This window comes from Stegodyphus dumicola, chromosome 1 (genome assembly GCF_044657685.1).
Source record: "Stegodyphus dumicola isolate Sdum_Otavi_A_Nest chromosome 1, ASM4465768v1".
Taxonomy (NCBI): domain Eukaryota; kingdom Metazoa; phylum Arthropoda; class Arachnida; order Araneae; family Eresidae; genus Stegodyphus; species Stegodyphus dumicola.
The window spans coordinates 206,114,988-206,139,771 of record NC_140768.1 but is presented as its reverse complement, the minus strand read 5'-3'; the positions used below and the strand labels follow the sequence as shown (position 1 = coordinate 206,139,771).

The 24,784-nt window shown below is 31.6% G+C and overlaps 1 protein-coding gene across 2 annotated transcripts; it reads left to right on the top strand.

Moving 5' to 3' along the window:
- Positions 1–12,701: 12,701 nt before the first annotated feature.
- Positions 12,702–20,111, top strand: LOC118205979 (THAP domain-containing protein 2-like). 2 transcript variants are annotated; one of them, XM_035378257.2, is made up of 2 exons: positions 12,702–15,759; positions 16,262–20,111. In XM_035378257.2, the coding sequence occupies exon 2, from the start codon at positions 17,249–17,251 to the stop codon at positions 18,182–18,184; it is 936 nt and encodes a 311-aa protein (XP_035234148.2). In that variant the 5' UTR covers positions 12,702–15,759; positions 16,262–17,248; the 3' UTR covers positions 18,185–20,111. The 2 variants fall into 2 exon arrangements, with proteins under 2 accessions (XP_035234148.2, XP_085681021.1); XM_085824895.1 differs by having other exon boundaries at positions 12,842–15,759.
- Positions 20,112–24,784: the final 4,673 nt, after the last annotated feature.

Here is a 24,784-nt window from a genome sequence, read left to right as displayed (position 1 = left end):
TGTGTATAAATAGGGATATTTAGATACTTACTTTCTCTCAATGTGTATAAAGTACTTAAATTAAAATCAACATGACATTTTTTTTCGTCACGAAAGAACGGGAAAAAATATTAAATTTTGGCAGCGAAAATAGTTGAATTATTCCTAGCCACGCGATATTTTTAATGAAATTTTTGTGCTGAAAATGTATGTTGTTTATCTCACGGTGATAATAAATATATTATACAATAATTCTAAGAGTAATAAGAGTGTTTCTTAATAATATTTTGATACTCCTCCCAGTAACACCAGAAGAGGGAGTCAATATTCATCTTAGTAAACTTTTGATACATCTGGCAGCAAAATTGTTCGTAAAATATCTGTAATTGGAAATGATCATCTAACGCAACATTTTCAGATTTGTAATTTATAAACTACGATATTTTATTTATTTGTTTTCCCCCCTTCAAAATGGTATTTAAATTTCTCTTGTTGCTGTGACTAATCTCGCTTGTCTGACATCAGAATCAGTCCACGAAATTTATCGCGGCAAGAAGTACAAGATTACGCCTGACGTTGGCAAGAGCCTTGAGCACGATATAAGCGACAATGAGATTTTGTCCAGTTCCACCCCGATTTTAAGGAATAACATCCCGAAGGAGGTCCGAGGGTCTCCCACCCTTCTTTCCTTACCACAATCATCCACACGAAAGGACTTTCGGCTCGCCATATATTTAGAGTGTCCTATGCCGCAGTATACACTTACAAACATCCTTCTCCGGGATTCGAAAACGGGGCCTTCGGTACACTAGTCGGCGACATTAACCATTATCCCGTTTGGGCGCATTTAAAGCTCTTTAAAAGTTTAAAGCGGAATCTTCAATAAAATCTATAGTTCACTCTTACAGGTCCAGAGATTTCCACAGTGAACTTCAAAGAACCATAATCATAACACATAGAAATCAAACCCGAACCTAGTCATCATTTTTTATCTTTCCTTTCTTTTCTCATATAAAAATAAAAGAATGAAGCAAAATCATAATTTCTACGATTACAATGCCACATGAGTCAGTTTATCAATGAATATAAAATAAAACTGTGTAACCTGCGGACCTTGACAACTATTTACTCATAAAAGTCTTTATGCAAAAAGTTGGGAAAAAGGGAAAACGAGCCGCAGTGAATATTGACCGGTTGAAATAAAATAAATGACCATTCAGACGGAATTGGAAAGAAATTTTGTTTAATTGTGAGTACTATTGACGATTAACTTAAATTCTTAAATTTTTTATAGTTTCTCATTATTTTAGGTTTCAATATTCAGGTTTCCTATAATTTTTCAATGTTTTATTTTTTATTCTAATTACATTTCAATCTCTTTCTTTCAACGAATATCTTATTTCATTTACAAAAAAGTGGTGGCTTAGTACGCAATAACATATTTGCAACGATGCTACTTCCAACTAACCATTTTTTGTAGTTAAAAGTAAAAAATACATATCCATGAAAGTACTACGGAAGCATTTATGGAAGTACGGAGGCAGGCATAAATTTAGGTGTTTATATTGCAATGTATTTTTAAGTATAAATAAATGTTGATAAACTTTTATATTGGTATTAAAATATATTTATGCATTTAATTTAGTAAAAAAAAAAAACAAATGATCGTCTTTCAAACATTTTTCTAACTCTTCTTTTGACCTTGGCTACAACATCCATTGTATCCTAATACGTTTGATTAAGCTCGTTTTTATGAAATCTAGAAAAAATTCACTTTTATTTGTAATATCTGGTGTATTAATTTTATACAAGATTATTTTCCAATATATTTCGGATGAAATAATCATCATAATTTTACTTAAATTATGATTTTAAATTTTTCATTTTCATTTCACTAACAGAAAGAAAATAATGTGTATCAGTAATTTAAAAAGCAATATTAAATTTTCCTTTTTGTTAAAATTATTAATTTAAAATTCCTAAACCAGTACTTTGTAGAGTCATTAGGTTAATTGGAAGCAGAATAGATGAAAAATATGCAACCCGCCTTCGCCGGGAATCGAACCACGGACCTCTGGAATACCGGCCCAGCGTGCTACCGTTACACCACGAAGGCACGCTATGGAAGTGGGAGAGATACCTTATATACTCCCCTTTTAAAAGGACGACTAGGGTTTTAGGGGACCTAGTCGCCAAATCCTGGGTGCGGACAATCATTATCCACAACCCTTTTAGTTCAGACGCCACTTGCAGAATCATTAGGTGTTTTTTTTTTTTTTTTTTTTTTTTTTTTTTTTTTTTTTTTTAGAAGCAGAAAAGATGAAAAATATGCAACCCGCCTTCGCCGGGAATGGAACCACGGACCTCTGGAATACCGGCCCAGCGTGCTACCGTTACACCACGAAGGCACGCTAGGGAAGTGAGAGAATTACCTTATAACCTTATAAATGTAGATGCGAGCACGTATAACTAAATTAATTATACGTGTTATCATCATTGTAGCTCAAAATGGTGAATACTGAAAAAATATCAATTTAAATTAAAATCATAAAAACGTATTACAAAACTATTGCATGTTTGTCGGCATTAATGGGAAAATAAAAGAAGTTACATTATAATAAACTCGGTAATCTTATAACATACGATCTACCGCTTTTAGTTAGTTATTTGTTTTTTAGATGGGAGCATTCAAATCGGTTGTTGTTTTAATCCTTCCTTTATTTTTTCCGTCATTTTATTGCAAGTTCGAATTTAAAAAAATAGCATTTTAGTGATGACATCTAAAAAGTAAATAACTAATTACAAGCTGTATATGCATATTACATGATTACCGAAAACTTATTCTTTATTAATTCAGCAATTTAATCGTCTTCAGAAATCTTCAGAGATTTAATAAACTGATAGCAAGCTCTCTTCTTTAAAGGCTAAAGAAGTCTTTTTTCAATTGTTTCATTGCAGGCGGTGTACGTTGGCACTAATGCCACATAAATAATTAAAAGTTTCCAGTTTCAGAATTATCGGTTGAATCCTGAAAAATTTCTTTATAACGCGGCAAAATTTCCTTAATTTTCAGGACACAATATTTTATAATGTACTAGGAAATGTTGATAGTTTCATTCCCAAACGTTTAGCTTCTTTAAAGTAATTCCTTAATATGACAACGAAAGTAGGTATTTATAATTTCTTAACTGAGATTTATTTCATTACCTACTATTTTCGTATGACTAAAATCACTTGTTTTATTGCAATATATATATATAAGTAAAATAAAGAATATTTAAAAAAATAAATTAGCAGCATAAATTAATTTCCCTTCTCTATTCTAAGAATAGCAACATCTATTTGCACTCCATCATTTCGAGAAAAATCTATGTCATATGATTCATGCGTAATTATGATGATGTAAATGAAACTAAAACTCAACCAGCCACTAGTAATTTTACAGCAATATTAACTGTCCAATCAAAATGCTTTGGAAACCAAAACTAAATCGTCTGACTTGACATTTCATCCTGAACACTACACATTTGCTTATTTGCTTTCTACGCTTTGCCTTCGCTGGACTGTAGTCTGTCTGCTGCTGCTTTCTTGCCACAAAGTTATCAAAAATGTAAGTTTTTGGAACAGTCACATTTAACGTGCCGACTTGTGTGTAGCCGCCACATTTTGCTGAAAATAAAATTGAAAATTTAATCTGCCTTCGCCTCCACTTTCCTAGTCATTATGGATCAACACTTATACGCCATCGAAATTCCTCCTCCTGCTCTTCAGTTACTGCTGACTTCGTTTTTATTACAGATATATATATATATATATATACTAGCGGAAATACTTGATGTCAGTTAACTTAGATTGAGAGTAATGCACCTAACAACAGAGAGAACTGTACCGCTGTAATCCTTCTCTAATAACGATGAAAAAAGTACGATTCATAGTCATACATTTTTCAGTCTGATGTGATATGGAACCCACATAAAAAATTTCAATAGAAAAATAAACTAATTCTCTCTCATTATATCAGCAACAATTACACGCAGTTTTTTATAATTTTCATCTTTCTAATCGTAAATTAGAAAGCTGAAGCTCCATCCAATATTTCCAATATTTCACCTAAATTCAATTTTAGTCGATTAAATGTGGCAAAGCATTCATCAGAAATCAATATTGCGAACAAGCAAACGCACAATTATACAGACATTCTTCTTTATATATATATAGATTTTGTAAAAATCGCAAATTTTTGATTAACAACGATTTGAAAGCGAGCAGTAGCAACACTTTTCGAAATAAAGCATTTTAATCTCCAACGCCACTCGGACTGTTGCCACTCGGATAATGAGTGCGAAAATTAGCGCTTTCGGAGTTTTTATTTCGGCTGATTAAAGTCGTACGAAGATGGGAATAGTTGAATAGCTTCCTACGAATTTTTGGAATCGGGAATAATGTACTCGTATTTAATGTTTGGCAATGCTATTTCTATTTCATCGTAAAACTTAGAAATTTTTTATTAACAAACTTAAGGATTTGAAAGCGAGCAGTGGCAACAACTTTCTAAATACAGTAGATTTTCATTCCCAGCTTGTGAGACTGTTGGCACTCGGAAAAATGACGGCGAAAATTATCGATTTTCCGAGTTTTTAATTAATATCTCTGATTTCAGATTTTTTGGGGGGGGATTCTACGTCGACCTTTTTAAAGACCCATAAAAGAACTGTAGAACGTTAGTGACGATATCTATAGTACTGACTGAGTTATTAGAGGAAAAACAAATATATTTTCTTCTTTATATATGTCGATTTCTGTAGGAATTAGTAAATCAGAATGTTAACCAAAAAAACTCATAGACTAGATTTGTATTTATTCAACCAATACTATTTTTATGCGCTATTTCAAATAAGCAGATTTTACTAGATGTTGTTCTCTTATTTCAAAATATATTAAAATTTTCATTAAATGCATTAACCGAAAATTTCCATTTCTGAACTAATCATTAAATAATTTTTTTCGGCTCGATCATAAAATTATTTTAAAGGTCATCCATTATCTGTAATGGGCTCATTTAGTGCTAAAATACTATTCTAAGCAGAAATGCAAAACAAAAGCAATCATTTGATATTATCATCAAATTAATAAAAACGATACGAATATTCGTGCACTTGATACGATAAAAATGAATTCTAAGTAATAATGAAAATGAAAGTAAGCTATTTTTCCATTCATATCTCATTTAAGTTATTTGCAAATGACGAGCTCTTATTGCTCCACCAATTCATAACAAAAAACCGTATATATTTTGTAACGTAATTAATAAAACTTAGTCATTAAAGTTACTTGGGAACTTAGTCATTAAAGCTAGTGGGATGATACAGGATCTTGAAAAGGGGGGATACAGGCTATTTTACTTTTGTTCTTTATACGAAAAACTTAAATCTGAAAAACAAATTGTTTAAGAATTAGGTTTCTTTCTTGTAAGGGTAACCTTTATAGTATGAACTATTTTTAATATTAGAAAAGTGTTGTATATCCTAGCTAAATTAGTAGTCCTTGAAAGCTAGAATACTTAAGAACTCTGTTACGAATAATCGGAGAGTTCTCTTAAGTAAATGACAAGTCAAAGAAAGGTTAAATTTATCCTTATTTCAACTAAAAATGATTAACAGATGGCCCCATTTCGGGCTTACGGTAAGCCTCCACCTGGGCTTTAATTCTAGAAAATACGGAACTAATCTAATACTAACTAAACTGCTCAGAAATAACAAGCAGAGTTGGTATGCATTAAAGATCACTCTCGAATACTAGCACACACGTAACAATATAGCTGAATCGTAGTAAGGTTAGACTGTTATCGACAACGTACCCAGAAGGCAGAACACGCTTTCTTAACGCTCTTAGGCTCGGCTCTTCTAAGTTATTCTAGTGACTTAGATACTGGTTTCCGACCGAGACTTACATAGTGGTTTCTATCTCATTTACATAAAACCCAATTCTGAAACTTATTCTGATACTGAATCGTAGGTGGAAAACAAGAAGATTTTTTACGACTTTCCATGCGTTTTATCATTTTCTCGTTAAACTTAACTTTCATACATTTTAATTTTAGTGTTTCAAATACAAGAAAAAGGAATTTTTCGTTATTAATTTATTAACCAAAGCATGTTGATGAAGAAAGATGAATTATTGCCAATTGAAATTAAGCTATTTAACTAAGCTAAAATTAGGAACACAATACTTTTAATTAAGTAAAAAGCTAATATAAGCTTTTCGGGCTTTGCTATCATCTAAATAATCAAATCTATTCGAAGCCAATCCATAATAGTCAATCAAAATATTAATGTTAAGAACTTAATTCTGTAGATGTGTTCAATTCAATGTCTCAAAGAACAATGATACCTTTGAATACCTAGAGTCAAATAATAAACGAATATTTAAAGAGAGTCCCAATTAAGAATCAGATTAGTACTTCAGTTAACAATGAGCCAATAAAAATGGATAAGCACATTTTTCAAATACAGAGACTAACAGAGAATCATTTCCTTCAAACCAATAGCAGTTTCAGTTAGAAATATTCAGAAAATGACACTTCATTTAATGAAAGATGTCAAGAGCAGAATAGAACATTTTTATAATCATGACGTGAAAAGAAGTAAAACTGCTGTGCTTACGTGTCACCAAAAAAAAAAAGTTGTAAGGATTATGTTAATTTTGTTAACAGTTAAATTTTGAGTTAAACTTCCTTTCCTATCGCTTCTTAATTTCAACTTACCACTTATGGCCAGAACTTAGTTTTAGAATCACTTTTGAATGCAAATTAAGGAAGAGTGGTATTTAACAGTGAAGTTCTACTATCTTAGTCAGAGAGATACCAGATATTCTGGCTAGCACGCCTTTTTAGGCTACTCTCTCTTAAGCTGTTGTTACGCGTGGCCGTACTTTAGGCCCTTAATAGTTTCGCAGTCAATCAGCGTTAAGGGGCCAACTCCGTTAGAATCTTGATAGCTTCGGCTATATCTTTTTAGTTAAGATTAGTTTAGTTCTTAGTTAAGTTCAAGCCCGAGTTTCGGCTTTATTGTAAAACTCCAAAGACGGAGTTCTGTTAACCTTTAGCTGTAATAATAAAGGGTTGTTTCACCCTTCTCACTTGTTGTTTTCGACTTGACGAACTCAAGCGATTATTCGCATATTTGTTCTTAAAATTCTTCGCATTCAACTGTAACTTAGAATTACACATAGTGGGAAATCCTACAAAGTGAAACATCAAAAGTAATCATCTGTTGAGTTTTGAAACAATGTTAAGAGCACGCACCTATGCTGATATCAATTGAAAACAAATTTATGAAAATTGTTAAACGGACATTTCTGAAGAAAGCGCACATTTTTATCCATCAGTTTGCAAGAAAACTGAAGATATCAGCATCAACTTCCCTTTGAATTACGTAAGACCTGAATTTAAAATTTTCTGCTAGAAACAGACAGCACCAGAATGAAAAAAAAATCAAGACATTAGAGCAAAAGAATTTCCTTAAGGTTTATAATTAAGTTATTCCATCCGAAACTAAGCAGACACCCTTTACACTAAGCGTCATTCAAAATTCCTTAAATACGTCTTATGCACTTCAGAATAAAGCTTACAGAAACATTCTCAAGAAATGTTAATAATACGGAACTTCAAAGATCCGCAGTTCTCACACTTTCTCAAGTGGGGACAACTTTTATAAATTTGCGGATCCCTTTACTCTTATCTCCTTCAAAAGTAACTTTCTTGATATATATATTACTTTCAGTATACTTTAATATTTTAAACGCAACTAATTAAAACTCCTTTTTCTTAAAGTAAGTTATTTATTTTAAGCTAATAAATAAAAAATTATATTCGCTTTTAATAATTCAAGGCTATTAGAGTTTGGTTAATTTTATTAACTAAAATTTAAATAAAGCTGATATTCACATCATTGAAATGGATGATATACGTTTGGATGAAGGCTGGTCTGAGATCACCACGTACATCATGTCGATTTTAGTACTAGCTTTTATTTCATTTAGTGGTGAAAATCTTTTCTCTCACAGATATATAGAAGTAAACTGAATTGTAATTTGTAAAGCATTGTACGGTTCAATATATTCCGTTTTCACTGGTGTGCAGGCAAGCCTCCACATTTATTCAACATCAACTGCGACCGCTGAATGACAAGGTGAAATTGACGGCTACAACCGGTTTCTCCTCCTTCTGCTGTTGGGCTACAGAATATGTATTGTACATAGACTTTCTTTGGGGGCCCACGAGCGATGCGTAGTGCAGGGAGAAAATTTTGCCATCTGCGCATGACGTCATGTGGGTGACAGTCGTTAGTTCTCGGCGTTTGTTTACATTCGTTGCATTTGATCTGTGATACATTTGATTTGTGTTGTTAATTTGCTTTTATAAGTAGTCGGAAATGGCAAGTTGTGCTATAGCGTTGTGTCAGAATTATAGAAGGAAAACTAAAAGTCAAGGCATCACATACCATCGTTTTCCAAGTGATCCAGAACTTCGTAAGTTATGGACTAATCGCTGCAAAAAAAGAGCAGATAATTTCAACATCGAAAATGCCAGAGTATGTGCTCTTCATTTTACACCTGATGACTACGTACGAGATCTAAAGGCAGAATTGCTTGGTTCAACTCCTAAAAGGGTGCTGAAAGCCAATGCTGTTCCCACTTTACATCTTCCGTCATCATCATGTGAAAATAACTCATCAATAAAGTATATATGTTGTGCTTCAAAAACTGAACCTAATCTGGAGAGAACGTTTTCTAACAGGAATGAGTCATCTAAATTTATGCTAAAAAGGGATAGAGCAAGCAGGTGTCAGGCTCGGGGAACAAGGAAACGAGCATTGGAAAATTTAGCTTCCCTTTCCCCCAAAAAGAAAAAAAAACAAGCTGATAAGATAGACTGTGCAACTCAGTTTACATCCAGTGACACATCTCATTTAGTTGAGCGTGTGCAAATCTTAGAAAAGGAAAATAAGAGATTAAATGTGTTGTGCAGTCAATTGAAAATGCAAAAGAAAATTATTTTTACTGAACTTACTGCTTCTCGTAGAAAATTGCGTAGCTATCAGAAAATGAGCAGGAAAGTAACAAGCAAACAAGTACATAGTGCAGTTAAAAAAATTTTAGGGACAATTTTTACGGACAATCAAATTCGCTTTCTCATGTCAAATAAAAAATATGTTAAGTGGAATGCAGATGACATTTGCAAATCTGCAACACTTAGGGCAGTATCCAAAAGATGCTATAACTATCTCAGACAAAAAATGGGATTTCCATTTCCTAGCATTTCGACTTTGAAGAGATGGGTATCTTGTTCATTTCGCTGTTCTGGTTTGCTACACGATGTAATTCATGTTATGCGTGCTGGGGCATTACAAATGACAGACAAAGAATGTATGTGTGTTCTTTCATTCGATGAAATGAACGTGGATAGTAGAATCTGTTATGACCAAGCAGAAGATAAGATTGTTGGCCCACATAGAAATGTTCAAGTAGTAATGGTGCGAGGACTTCTTGCAAGCTGGAAGCAGCCAATATATTTCGACTTTGATACGCAAATGACGGCAGAAATATTGAAAGATATAATAATAACATTAGCAGAAATTGGATATTATGTAGTTGCAGCTGTAGCTGACTTGGGTGGTAGAAATCGTGCTGTGTGGACAAAACTTCAGATTACTCATCTGAACAGCAGCTTTTCACATCCCCAGGACTCTAGTAAACGTGTGTGGGTGTTTGCTGATGTGCCACACCTTTTGAAACTTCTTCGTAATCACTTTTTGGATGACGGATTAATGCTTCCGGGAAATAAATTAATTACAAAAGAACCTATCGAAAGATTGATATCGATGGATTGCAAAGAAGTGAAAATTTGCCCAAAGTTGTCCGTAAGTCACATTTCTGTTAAAGGTAATGAACGCCAGCGTGTGCATTTAGCTGCGCAGTTATTTTCAAACCATACTGCACAAGGTATCCGCTATCTTATACCAGAAGAAGAGGAAACTGCAATTTTTTTTGAATTAGTGAATAATTCATTTGATATTCTTAACTCCAGGAAACCTGTCTCTGATACAGTGTTATCTTGTGCGTATGGGATACATGAAGAAATCCAGGAGAGAACCTTAAAGAAATTTTATGCTTTTTGTGAAGACATGAGAGTGGGCAAGGCAAAGCACCTATTACCATTTCAGAAAGGATTTATGATGTCGATTACATCACTGCTGGCGTTATTTTCTGATTTGAAACAATTAGGAGTTAAATACCTTTTAACTTCCAGACTAAATCAAGATTGCCTGGAAAATTTTTTTTCCCGAATCCGCAGTCTTGGCCATTTCTATGATCATCCACTGCCCGTAGACGTGAAGTATCGAATGCGTCTTTTATTGTTAACTAATAATTCCTACCAGATTTCACTTTCTAACACATCTTCTGTTGCTCCTGATGAGGAGGAAGATGCATACATTACTTCCAACTTTTTTGGTAATATTTTACCTGACATGACTGAAGCTCTGAAGATGTTAGACGGTGAAACTGAGATGAGGGATATTGTTTTTGATAATTCTAGATTGACCCTTGCAAGTGAACCTGCAGCTGACTGCTCTGTAGAGGGTTTTCGGTACCTTGCAGGCTACATAGCCTACCGTGGAAGAAAATATGACCATTCTTTGGGAACACCTACAGAACAATTGCTCCATCTGCCTTCAGATGAACACGTTGGTTGGATAGAAACGCTTTCTCGTGGTGGTTTACTTGTTCCATCTGAGGAATGGTTAAAAAAAATAAGTCAATTTGAAGTAGTGTTTGTAAGTGAACATGGGAAAGATGGTCTTTCAAGAAATAATAACATTATGCAAACTATGTGTAAAAAAATTGCACAAAAGTTTCCTGATGTGCATAATGAAATCATTAAAATATATGTTAAGACACGAACATTTATACGCTTGAGGTATTTGAATACAGAAATGAAAAAGAAGAAAAGAAATAAGGCTGATATGAAAAAGGCACAGAAGTGGATTGCATCATCTTTATAACTCCTCCTCATATTACATCCTACTCATATATGAAGATACTTTTCAATAGCAGCCAGGACAGCGATTGATGATGATGAAGAAGTTCAAAATGTTAATGAAAATGAGTGTAAAAAATCATTGCCAGTTAAGTCAAATGCATATGATTCTTTACTACACAGTGTCGAGTTTGAAGATAGTGTACCAGAAAACATTTCCCATGCATTTACAAAGATGTGAGGCTTCTTATGACATGATCCCAACAATCAAAACAAGCTTTCGTGTTTTAGGGAAAGTATTCTGCCACTGCAAATATCCTCTTCGCAAACATTTCACATTGGCAAATTTAATAATATTTTGTCAAACAATTTTTGGCATTTTAAAGAAAGAAACTTGCTTTAGAAGACTGTGTTGTAAAATTTATAAGTGAATACCATTAACATTAAGTACAAGATGTCTGAAATGGAACTGTAATGCTACCAGATTAAAACCATCATTTACTTCCAGATATGTTACAAAAAGGGAGCTACAGAATGTCAACAAAACATGCATACAACTTTAGGTACTAATGTTGCATCATATGAGACTGTGAATGTTTGATATTGAAAGTTCAAAAACAAGGGCTATGGCTCAAACAAGGACTCAAAACAAGGATTACTAATATTTTCTCAAACAATTTTTGGCAAAGAAAGAGATTTGCTTTAGAACAGTGTGTTGTGAATTGTATTAAAATATCATTGTGTACAAGGTATCAGAAAGAGAACTATCACACTACCGGATTAGAACCACCACTTACTTCCAGATATGTAGCAAAAAGTAAGCTACAGAATGTCAACAAATCATATGTACAGCTTTAGGTACTAATGTTATATCATATGACACTGTGAAGGTTTGGTACCGAAAATTCAAAAATAAGGACTATTACACTCAAGAAGCATAGTACTAGAAAATAGTGTACCAAAAAACATTTTCTATGCATTACAAAGATGTGAGACTTCTTACGACATGAAATGTCTTTCCCAACAATCAAAACAAGCTTTCGTGTTTTAATGAAAGTATCCTACCACTGCAAAAATCTTCTTCGCAAACATGTCACATTGACATATTTAATCATATTTTGTCAAACAATTTTGGTGTTTGAAAGAAACTTGCTTTAAAACACTGTGTTGTGAAATGTGTAAAAGAAATATCATTTATCATTGAGTACAAGGTGTCTGAAATGAAACTATTTCTACTATAGTTGTGTTACAAAAAGTCAGCTACAGTATGTCACCAAATCATGTGTACAACTTTAGGTACTACTGTTATGTCATATGAAACTGTGAGAGTTTTGTACTGTGAAATGTATAAAACAAATATGTTATCGAATACAAGGTGTCTGAAATGAAACTATTTCTACTACAGATTAGAATCATCTACTTAACTACTCCAAAATAGAATCATTTACTTAACTACTACATCTATTTTAACTACTACAGAATAGAATCATCATTTACTTCCATTTGTGTTGCAAAAAGTCAGTTACAGAATGTCACCAAATCGCGTGTAAAACTTTAGGTATTAATGTAATGTCATATGAAACTGTGAAGGTTTAGTACCGAAAATGCAAAAACAAGGATTATGACATTCAAGGAGCAGAGAACCAGAAAATATTTTTCATGCATTAAAAAGATATGTGTTTTCTTATGACATGAAATGTCTTTCCCAACAATTAAAGTAAGCTTTCGAGTTTTAATGAAAGTATCCTGCCACTTCAAATATCCTCTTCGCGAAATTTCACATTGGCATATTTAATCATATTCCGTATATAGGATTAAAGAAAGATTTGAAATTTGAATCATATTTTGTATATATGATTAAAGATTATGCATTTTAAAGAAAGAAACGTGCTTTAGAACACTGTATTGCAAAATGTATTTGAAAAAGAGAGACTTGCTTTAGAACGGTGTGCTCTTAAATTTATAAAAAAATACCATTAAGTACAAGGTGTGTGAAATGGAACTATCACACTACCAGATTAGAACTATAATTTTCTTCCAGTTCTTTTGCAAAAAGTCAGCTACAAAATTTCGCCAAATCATGTGTACAACTTTATGTGCTAATGTTATATCAAATGACACTGAAGGTTTGGTACCTAAAGTTCAAAAACAAGGCTTATGATACTGAAGAAGCAGATCATTCTGGCCAACCTACTGATGTTGATGAGGCCCACCTACGAGAACTTGTTGAATATCAATATGTAACCACTCAAGGGCTTGCGTATGGTCTCGAGAGAGTGAAAGCTGAAGAGTTAGACATTAGTGCCATGTCCATTAGTTGCGCTGAGTATCTCGTAGATTTGACGCACAAGTTCAATTACTGGGTACTGCATGAGATTACTTAATCACACCTGCAGCCACATCTTGCTGGTGCTATCTTCCATTCTGCGCAGGATGTCCAAAATGTAGTTGATCTGCTTTTGAACTCGTGGCCACCAAGTTTATGTGTCGATGATTTTGAAAAACTACCAAAATGTTGACAGAAAATCATAGATTTGTCTGGTGATTTGTACCCGTGCTATATATACTACCTTCATGTTGTTGTTTTTTTCTAGTTTTATGAAGAACGTTTTTGGTGGAAAACTTTCTTTACAACCAGATAAAATAACTGACTATTTTTTAAATGAATTTATGTAGTTTTCATACATAACTTTTATGTAATTTTACATTTATTTTTCATTTTACTTCTATTTTAATTTTTTATCATAATTTTCCTTTTATGAAGTAGACTTATAGCGAGATATTTAATCTCAATGTCGTGTTTACCAATAGTGACTACTTGAATGATTAGTTGATAAATTTGCTTATCTAAGTTAATTCACATGCTTTGGTTACTTTCTTTACATCCCAAAAGTAATTCTATGTATTGAAGCAATGTCTGGGTTAAGCATTGAGACATAGTAAACTGATACATGCTTCAGAAGAAAGAACAATTTATCGGCCACACTATGATGCAAACATCGATGAGCGAGCGACATATTTCCTTCAATGTTGTTTAACTGATGCATATGCCTGATGGAATTTAATTGATATAACTAAGTGAACTTACACATACCTGACCCTGAAGGAAAACAAATCTGTGTATAATGCTGGAATACAAATAGCGAAAGAGTAAGTAAGATATTCTGTTCAGTGTTATTTAACTGCTGCATATGTTTTAATTTTGATTCCATATAACTAGTTTTTAATTATAAGAGAAAGAAAAATAATTCAATATTGAACACATATTTTGAGTATAACAAAAGTATTTTAAGAAACAACCTGTTAAAAATACATTAGTCATTACAAATATTTAATTTGTGTACAGGCTGAATTGAAACTAACATGTGGTGGTGTATTTAATTATGGCAAAGCACACTAGGGCTATCTGCGTAATAGGTGTGATGCCTTCGTGGAGGACTTTCTCAGGGAAACTGGCTCGTATACACACTAAGGTGTAGGGCAAGTTTATTATTGTGCGTATATGTGTAAGAAAATGTATTTTAATTGTTCCATTTTTATTGTATGGAAGGAAGAATAGGATGCCAATATCGAAGATTATTTACCATAGCAAATAATCACGGTCAGGATAAATGTTATATAGAAATCTTGGGAGTGTAAGGGATTATAAGAGTACTTTTAGATTATACTGAAAATATATGCACTTCTGCTAAAATCTGAAGTGAATCAGTATGAAGTGACTTTAAAAATAATGTGATAAGTATACTATTTAAAAGTATAAATGACGAATATTAAGAAATTTGTAGAATTTTATGGTATTTAAATATGAATTTGTTATGTCAAATCTTTTTATATATATTTTTGCTTGAGATATGTAAATTAAACTGAAAATCACGATCATATATTTCTCATGGAATGTCAAAGTTCATTTGTATTAAAAAAAAAAATGCATGAGCAATGAAATTAAATAGAATAATACTTTTTGATTATGTTTTTACCATGGTCTTAGGAATTATGCCATCATGTGTTCTGTTCAACAAAATTTCTTTAGTGCAAACAATACTACGAAAAATATTGAAAAATAGCTTGTTTTACAATATTTATTTCCCTCAATTAACTTAAATATCGTTTTTCATTTCCTAATGCTTTCCTTTATGATAAGAATTTAATGTTTACAATTATTTTCAGCATTCGTACGAATTCTGTGCATAAAATAAACATTGCTTTAACAAAATACTTTATCGGAAAGTATATACCCGGTATTTCCGGTGTATCTACCACATTTAAAATGATTATTTTGCTTTAGTTTACATTACTTCCATTACGAAAATCATGTAGCAGACGCGTCGGCCGATGCGTCTTGTCTCCCGGGTGACGTCACTACCAGCAACCAATGGCACGCTTTTTCCGTTCCTGGCCTAACCTTAGTATATTAAAGAACCTTGGCTGCGAGTGACGTCTGTCAGCCAGGGACTAGTAGGCATGACAAACCGTCACCGCTCCTTTCGGTAGTAACGTGAACGTGCAAACATGCTTGTAGTTTTAGCGGGAAATCTCTATATTTCATAAAACATTTAATAATATTTCATTTGTTAATAATCTGTTGAAGGATGGTTTATACTTGTTGTGTTCCTAACTGCAGAGGAAACTATCCAAACACTGAAAAAGTACAGATGTTTTCTATACCCAAATCGGATTCGTTGCGCAGAAAATGGCTCCGTGCAATTTACCGGCAGAATTTCATCCCATCAAATCATTCTAAGGTACGTACAATCAATTTTTTAAACTTATGATTTATTTCTCGATCAAAAATTAGGCCTTATTGTTGCTTTTTTTATACTAATTAAACTTCTATATATGATATTGTTATTATAAACTTAATTTGAATTCTATAAAATCTGAAATTAATTATCCTGATACATAAATCAACAAATAATACAGTTCGTCATTAATTCTAAAGCATTTAAATATGTAATGAAATTTAGTGAGATATTATTTTAAGTACAATATTTAAGTTAATATTAGGTAAGCAAAAACTTTCTAGAATATCAGCTGAATTTCAGTATACATACACATCATTCCAGTACATAATGTGTAGAGTATGTCTTGAAGTACTAGGTAGATGAATTTTAGCTAGTATTTTTCAGGTTCCAAAATTTATTTCTGAATGGAAATCTGCATTTTCATTTTACATTTAAATTATTTGTAAGATTTTTCTTATGAATCTACAATGATACCCAATACTGAATTTTTCATTCTTTTTAGGTTTGTGAGAAACATTTTGTCGAATCAGATATTGAAAGAACAGTCGAACATTTTGATGAGAAAAAAGGAACTTCAATAAAAATTAATTTAATTCGTCCAAGGCTTCACAGCTGTCTGGCTGTCCAAAATATTTATCAGGTAAATCTTCAACATCAAGAGAAAGTGCCAATGATAGAAGAGTTCGAATTGATAGAAACAATATACAGAGTGCTCTTGCTGCAAGCATAACCAGTAAAGAAATTTACGACAGAAAAAAATGTTATTACTCGTTTTCTGAATTTTTATCGTGCATAAAGTCTGAGAATGTTCCTGATGCTTGGACAGTTATTTTCAAAGACGGTAAAGTTGTTTTTCTTATTATTGATACTGAGTCTGTACCGATTATTGAAGCTTCAGTAGTAGTGGCAGAAAATTTAATGTGTCATGTTTTTATCGGTAAATCAGAATTAAAAATAATAGATAACGAAGTGTTTCCTAAAGTAATAAATAATATAAATAGCTTGTTTGAAGTTTTAGACTTTGTATTGAATATTTCTAAACCACAAAATGAAAATTTATTTTCCAATGTTATAAAAACAGCTATTACTCTATTGAAAACTGTTAAGACTGATGATAGTGATAAACAACAAACTGTTGAATTCATTACAGAACAACTGTCCAATCTTATTTGTAAAAAGGAACGCATACGTTATTCATCACATATGTATGTTTTCTTCGTTATTTTATATTCCATTTCTCCCCATGCATATAAATTTTTTAGAAGTTCATGCAATATCATTATGCCACATCCAAGAACAATTTACAGAATATTTTCTGGATTTAATACTAATCCCATTAAAGAGCAGTCTGATGAAAACTTCTTATCTTTCATAAAACAAAAAGCAGATGGCTTGAATTCAGAAGACCTTATAATTACATTAATGTTGGATGAAATACACATAAAACCATACATAGACTAGGAAATGAAAGGGAGGAAATGTTGTTGGTATGGCATATAACAGTAATAGTGTTGCAAATACAGCATATGTATTCATGATACAAAGTTTATTATCATCATTTAAAGAAGTTGTACATATACTGCCCATTAAAAGAATCCAAGCTGAAGACCTTTTTTCAGTTTTAAAGAAAACAATAATTAGTTTACATAGTTTAGGGTTTAAAGTTGTGTGTGTTGTCAGTGATAATAATGCTATAAACAGAAAAGCAATGTCTTTTTTTTTTTCTTCCCCACCCCAGTTAAGTATTGTTTATCAACACCCATGTAATAAAAGTGATCCTTTGTTTTTTATCATCGATTCTGTTCATATCTTTAAAAGTATAAGAAATAACTGGTTGAATCAAAAAGATTGTGAACAAGCATTTTATTATCCTGATTTTGAGAAATTACCATTATCCACTGCCTCATTTAAATCACTAAAACAGCTTTATGAAATTGAGTCAAATTCTTTAGTAAAATATGCATATGGATTATCCTTAAAATCCCTCAACCCATCAAACTTGGAGAGACAAAATGTCAAACTTGTTAACAGTATTTTTAACAATTATGTTATTGTTGCTCTTTCTACCATTGGCAAGGAGAATAATATTTTAAATTATGCTAGTACTGCAAGTTTCATAAAACTAATTTATAACTGGTGGAATATTGTCAATGTTAAAACACCTTTGAAAGGTCAGAGGCTAAATGATCCATTGCAAATGCCAATATTGCCTAATAATTCTTTGAATGAAAAGTTTTTAAAAAGATTTCTGTTATGGTTAGATGTTTGGAAAGCTAATGCTCCCACAACTGGAACCTTTACAAAAGAAACGCATTTAGCTGTTTCTCACACCATAAATGGGTTATTAGAATTATCTAAGTATTGTTTTCATGAGTTAGGATTTAAATATTTTCTTGCAGGAAAGATACAGACAGATGCATATTAGAAGAGCGATTTAGTAAATATCGCATGCTTGCTGGATCTCAGTACCTAATATCAGTAAGACAAATTTTTGAAAGTGAATCAAAATTAAGAATGCAAAATTTTCAACCTTTATGTCTGAGATCAGTAGCACGTGGGAACATTTTAATCGACTGTATTGGAGAAGACTGTGTTACAGATGATAACTCAAATGTTTTAGACTTATGCTCAGAGTTCAATATTAATATTTCTGAAAATGATTTTCAAAATATTCAAAATGTGTTACCAGTCTTAACTTATATATCCGGTTATTGCTCATATATGGCTGCAAAAACACTCAGATGTAATTCCTGCTTTAAATTAATTGTCCTTGACAAAAATCTAAAATTAAGTGCAAATTATAATTTTATACGAAATTTAGACAGAAATGAATTACTCTTCCCCTCAACATATGTTGTTACTGCAGTAACTTATAATTATGTCGTAATACAAAAATTATTAAGCGAAGAAAATGAAAAAAAGTTTTTGAAGCAAAATAATCAAAGAAATATTGTTATTGAATTATCGTCTACTATTATTGATGAATGTGATTTTTTCTTAGTCGATGAAACTTGTGATAATGGCCATTCCAATGACACTTTATTAAATATAATTTTAAGAACATCTACAAATTGTTTTTTAAAAAATTATTGTACTAAAAAACATAATCACTTGCCTGTAACAAAAAAGCGAAAACTGCAAACTGTGAGTCTTAATGCTAATTAAATTTTCCATAAAAAACCATTTTCTTTGTTAATGGCTTTTTTTAAATGAGTATATATTATTGCAAATATCAGTTATGAATTCATTCTATATTACATGTACATAAAGTGCATTTATTGTTCATTGCTCTGAGAAGCTGCAGTGCGTTAAATAAAATATTATTAAAATTTTGTGTATTGTTTTTTTAACTTATTTTAATAATTAATACATTTATTAGCTTTTTCTCCATTCAATTTCTGTTCAGCTGGTTTCAAAATAATCAATTTTTTTTACTGCTTTCAGTAAAATCAGTTTTATATGCTATGTTCTGTACACATGAATAATGCACAAAATTTTACTCGCCCTTTTAAATTATTTTATGGAAAGCCTAATAATTCCTGTAAATGTTTATCAATGCTAAAAACAACAAAATTCTTAATAGATTTGTTAACAAATCTTTTATGACCAGTGTTAAAACTTATAAATTTAATGTGGAAACAGTTTGATAATAATTAAAATGCAAGGGACATTTTAAATACCCAAAATTTTCAAAGATCATAAACGCAAGGAAATTGAACATAATTTCTCCTAGTTGCATAACTTGAAAACTGACTTATAAATGCTTTTATATTGTAGTATATCATTACACCATCACTAGCTTTTTCTAGGTTCTCTTGTTTTTGCTCAATTGGTTTCAACAGAATAAATTTTATATGCTGTGTCAAATTCTGTAGACAAATGAAAGTGCATAAATGTCACTTGCCATTACATTTCATATACTGCTAACCTAATTTAACTTACATTTCATATGCTAGACAGTAACTTATAAATGCTTTGACACTATTAGATTCTAATTATTAGTTCTTTCTGAATTCAATATAATTAATTTTATATGGTATGCTATGTAAATAAACAACACAAGATACATCACCTTCTATTATTATTTCAAATATTGTTTATCTCATGTAGCTTAAACTTATATGGTAGAGAATAATTTAAGCATCCTCATGCATTATAATATACCACTACTTCATTTATTAGCTTTTGCTGAATTAAGTTTTTTGTTTAATTGGTTTCAAAAGTAATAAATGCCGTACACAAACATTATTTTTCACGTTACTGCCTAAAAACTTGTTACTTTAGTTATTCTATATAGCAGTGTCAATAAAATATTAAGTGTAAATAATATACATCAAAACTTATATTTATTAAATTTTATACAGCTTCTAATTTTCGTTACTACATCATTTTGAATATGTTTTAATATTTAAGAAAAATGTTGTAATTAAATCAATAAAATATATTTTTGCTATTCTGTATAATATTTCATGTAAGAAAATGATTAAATTTTAGTCAGAAAAAATATAGCTAATTAAATATCTGAGTTTTCCATATCATCACCACCATAATGTAAAACTTACATTAGATGATCTATTGCTTGCAGATTTTTCTTGTTATGATTATGTCTAAGGACATGAATTTGTTTCATCTACATGCATATTTTGATTTAGATTTAACCATAGATTTTAAACATACAGCAAGCAAACTTCGTTACGGCGCTAATATAAACAAAGTTGAAAGCAGATGTTCTTGTCATTCAAGGGAAAAATAATGTACATATTGTCGTTCTTACAGTAAAAACAAAATGAATTTGTTGGCTAACATGGTGGGAAAATGTATGGAAACCATTATGTGTCAGTCTTTTAAATGCCCTTTGAAATATTCATGCATACAGCGAAAATTCACCTGAACTTAAATTTTTTGAAGAATTTTATTTTGGGGAATAAAAAATGAAATTTCTAATTTTTGAAGAAAATTCGCGCTGCCTGGAAGCTGCAAGCCCGTTTATTCCTTTACCCGCTACTAGTGACGTCACGATCGCAGTGACGAGGCCTTGTTTTTCCGGTGGTGACGCCTCACCCCGGCTGACGCGTGCCTGTGCCATTTTTGTTCTTTTTCGTTTTTTTTTTTTTTTTTTTTTTTTTTTTAAGATCTTTATACCTAACATCTGCCGATAATGAATAATGTTCTACAATTTAAAAATCTTCAAAAAGACTTCATGTGCACGTACTTATAAGTATTCCCCTTGTGCTTCTTCAAAAATATATTGGAATCACCAGCTAACTCAATTTCCGCCGTTAAAAAATTTGATTTTTTTTCTCACGAAACTTTGCTTTACGTTGATGGATTGAGATTTACTTTGATTGGAATATTACGCATTTCTCGTACGAGTAGTTAGGATTCAAAATGGTAGGACTGATATTCTTCTGTCTGGCGATATTTACTTAATTTATGCTGGTACTGATTCAAAATTAATTGATGTCAAGATATAATAAATATTAATTAATTTGTATTATTTGAATTGTCATCCTTTGGGAGTAAGTTACTTTACTTTTATATTCCTTTTAGACCACACATTTCTATCACCTCATTTTTGCTACAACTGGCAGTGAGGTCAACAAATTGAGCATACCTTCTGCTTGGAATCCCATATTATGTCCAGTGTCATTCGAGATTTCAACTGACTGTTCCCTCTCATTCAGTGACAATTTCACAATGGAAACAATCACGAACCCAGAAGTTTTGAGGTGTAGACGTATGTTATTGCATAATTATTGTTTTCCAATAATGATACCTACACACACACACATACATACAAAAAAATGTCTAACTAGTAAAACTTTCTCGGCTTAATACAACTAATACACAAACCAAATTCCCTCTAAAGCTTCTTTATTTTCTCAAGGGAACTAAGAACACTCAAAGAATTACCCTATAGACAAAAATTTAGTTCATTTAGTTTTGAGAAGACATTGAAAAAATATGCCAACACAGTTAAGGTGTCATCAATGAAAATACTTTGCTTTGCAGTGGTCACCAAAGCTTCCTTGTTAATGAAATCATAGGTTCAGGTAACATTAGGCGTCACAACTCCAATTTCAGTTACAGGCGACTATGCCTACCGGCGATAAACATCCATGCCTTCTCCAGGATTCGAAACTGGGCCATTCGGTACGGCAGTCAGAGTCACTAACCATTATCCCGGTTGAATCGCTAAAAAAACCTTCATAAGGCAAAGCAAAAAAGAATTTTCACATCAATTCTAAAATGCATTCGAAAATGAATAAATTGAATAGCATTCTGATGCAAATTTTAATTTGGCATGAGTCATAGTGTTAATTTTTAAAAAATCTTGTGTTTGTAATGCTCTTGTCAGGAATGTCTTTAAGTATTCAAAAATCTGATGTAGTCATCGCATAAGCTCCCGCCAGTTCCATGTTTTAAATGGCAATGAGTAAATAAACAACAGTTAAAGTATCTTTCTGGCTGAACGTCTGTGAACAAAATCTAATTTTTATTCCAATACTTAGAAAGGTTTGTAATACGAAATTTTTGAATACATTTTATCAAGTATAATTAGTCATGTACGAAAACTAATTTTCTAAATTTATATCTGTATAATGAAATATTGACCCCTTTATTTCTTTTTATTAAAAACTGCATCTTATTCAGTAGTTTAATAACATAATTTAATTGGTTTTTAACTGAAGAAAATTAAGTGTGTAGGTGTTATTTCGATAAATGTATTCAGAGGAATTATATTTATTTTAGTATGCTATTAAAATAATGTTTTAAATTTCTATATTTAAAACATTATTATAGTATGCTATTAAAATGTTTTTAACTGAAGAAAATTAAGTGTGTAGGTGTTATTTCGATAAATGTATTCAGAGGAATTATATTTATTTTAGTATGCTATTAAAATAATGTTTTAAATTTCTATATTTAAACATTATTATAGTATGCTATTAAAATGTTTTAAATTTCTATTTAAAACATAATTTAACTATATTTAAAATAGGTAATAAAAAATAATTAACTATATTTAAAATAGGTAATAAAAAATAATTAACTATATTTAAAATAGGTGAGATATCGTTGCTTTATCTACAAATCCTATAAAATAAACAAAACGATCGTATTCTTTAAATTTATTTAACTTGTAGAGACATTATTTTTGGAAGCAGGCAAGAAGAATAATTAGCAACGCCTTCGCTGGGAATCAAACCGCGGACCTCTGGATAGCGCCCAGCGTGAAGACCACCCCACCACAAACGCATGCCAAGAAGGTAGGAGAAATACCTTATATACTCGCCCTTTATTTTTAGGGGACCCAATCGCCAAATCCTGGGTGTGGAGAACCATCATCCAACACCTTTTTAGTTTGGGCGCCACTGTAGAGATATTAGGTGTTTTTTGGAAGCAGGCAACATGAAAAATTAGCAACGCTGGGAATCGAACCGCGGACCTCTGGATACACACCCAGCAGCGACCCAGCAAAGGCATGGCAAGAAGGTGGGAGAAATACCTGATAATCTTTCAACTGACTTCGTTATGATAAACATATAATGAAAAAAAAAGTTTTTTTTTAAATCTTTTCTCATTCACTAGGATTTCTTTCATCCTAAACCAGGGTTTCTTAAACTGTGGGTTGCGACCCCCAAGGGGGTCACCAAAAATTTTAGCAGTTTGGATATTTCTTTAATTTATTATAATAATTTTACAATTACCAAATATTTTTACATAGTGTATCTGAAAATAGATTAAGATAAGACAATATAGACAAAAATAACGAAAACGTTTCGACGCATTCTTTTTATAATATAAACGTTCATTTTTCCTTGCTTTGCACGTGACGCTGTCATTTCGTCTGTTACTTATTTAAAATTTTCCCATTGTTCTATGTCTTAAAATTAGAAATAAAAGTTAATGACCTAAAACCACAGTAGTATATATATTACAGTACAAGTGAAAAAATTAACAGTTTCGCTCATGCTTGTGTCGAATTTGCCCAATACTTATGGGGTAACACAAAATTTTTGTAAATATTATGAGGTCCTGGGGGGTCGCGAAAAAATATCAGTGATAAAAGGGGGTCACGACTGAAAAAAGTTTAAGAAACTCTGTCTTAAACTAACGTAAACTAAAAACACAAAAATTTCTATTTATTTAAAACTGGATTTATTTTAAATCCTTGAATATTTCTTTTACGTCTTTAAACAGCAGGTCTGTGAATCTCTAAACTTTCGTGCAATGTTTATCTTACACTGATCATGAACATAAATGGAACTCTGACTATTTAGTGGCTTCTCTTGTTCCGGTGGTACTTTGTAACCAAACTAAAAACATAAAAGTATTTTCTAACCCGTTACTGCTAAATTTCCATTTGCAACAACAGTTTCTTTTGTTATTTAAAGCTCCCACGGATATTCTGTTTCTATTGAAGAAGAAAGCATAGAATTCTGTCATCGTGCATTTCTTCCGCATCGGATGGTTGGAGGAAATGACTAGTTTATAAAAGAACGTTAAAAGGAAATTAACTTCAAAATAACCTTCGGCTATGTTTTTTCCTGTTCACATTTAAAAGAAAACAGATTTTTTTTCTTTTGGATGTACGTAAAGAAAAGGAAATCGGATTTTCAATGGAAAAAGTGTTCTTGCATACTAGTCGCTATAACATATTCTTGGCAAGACTACGGTTATAGTGAAAGAATTATTAAAAAAAAAAAACTGAAAGGTTTCAGGTTCTAAATTACGTCCAAAGGGGCTTTTTTAACGTTTTGTGTGTTACCTTTATTTATTAAATATCACGTTCTACGTACGCAAACCATAAAATTCAGTTTAACAGCAATATCGCAAAATAATTTTAAAATGAGCATATCTTTAGAATTTCCGATGCAGAGTCTCGCGCGCTGGAGATTTTTTTTTTTTTTTTTTTTTTTTTTTTTTTTTTTTTTTTTTAAGTGTTACCATTGCTCGCTTTGAAATCGTTTAGTTTTTTAATTAAAAATTCTTTGAAGTGTTGCAAAACATGAAATCGATA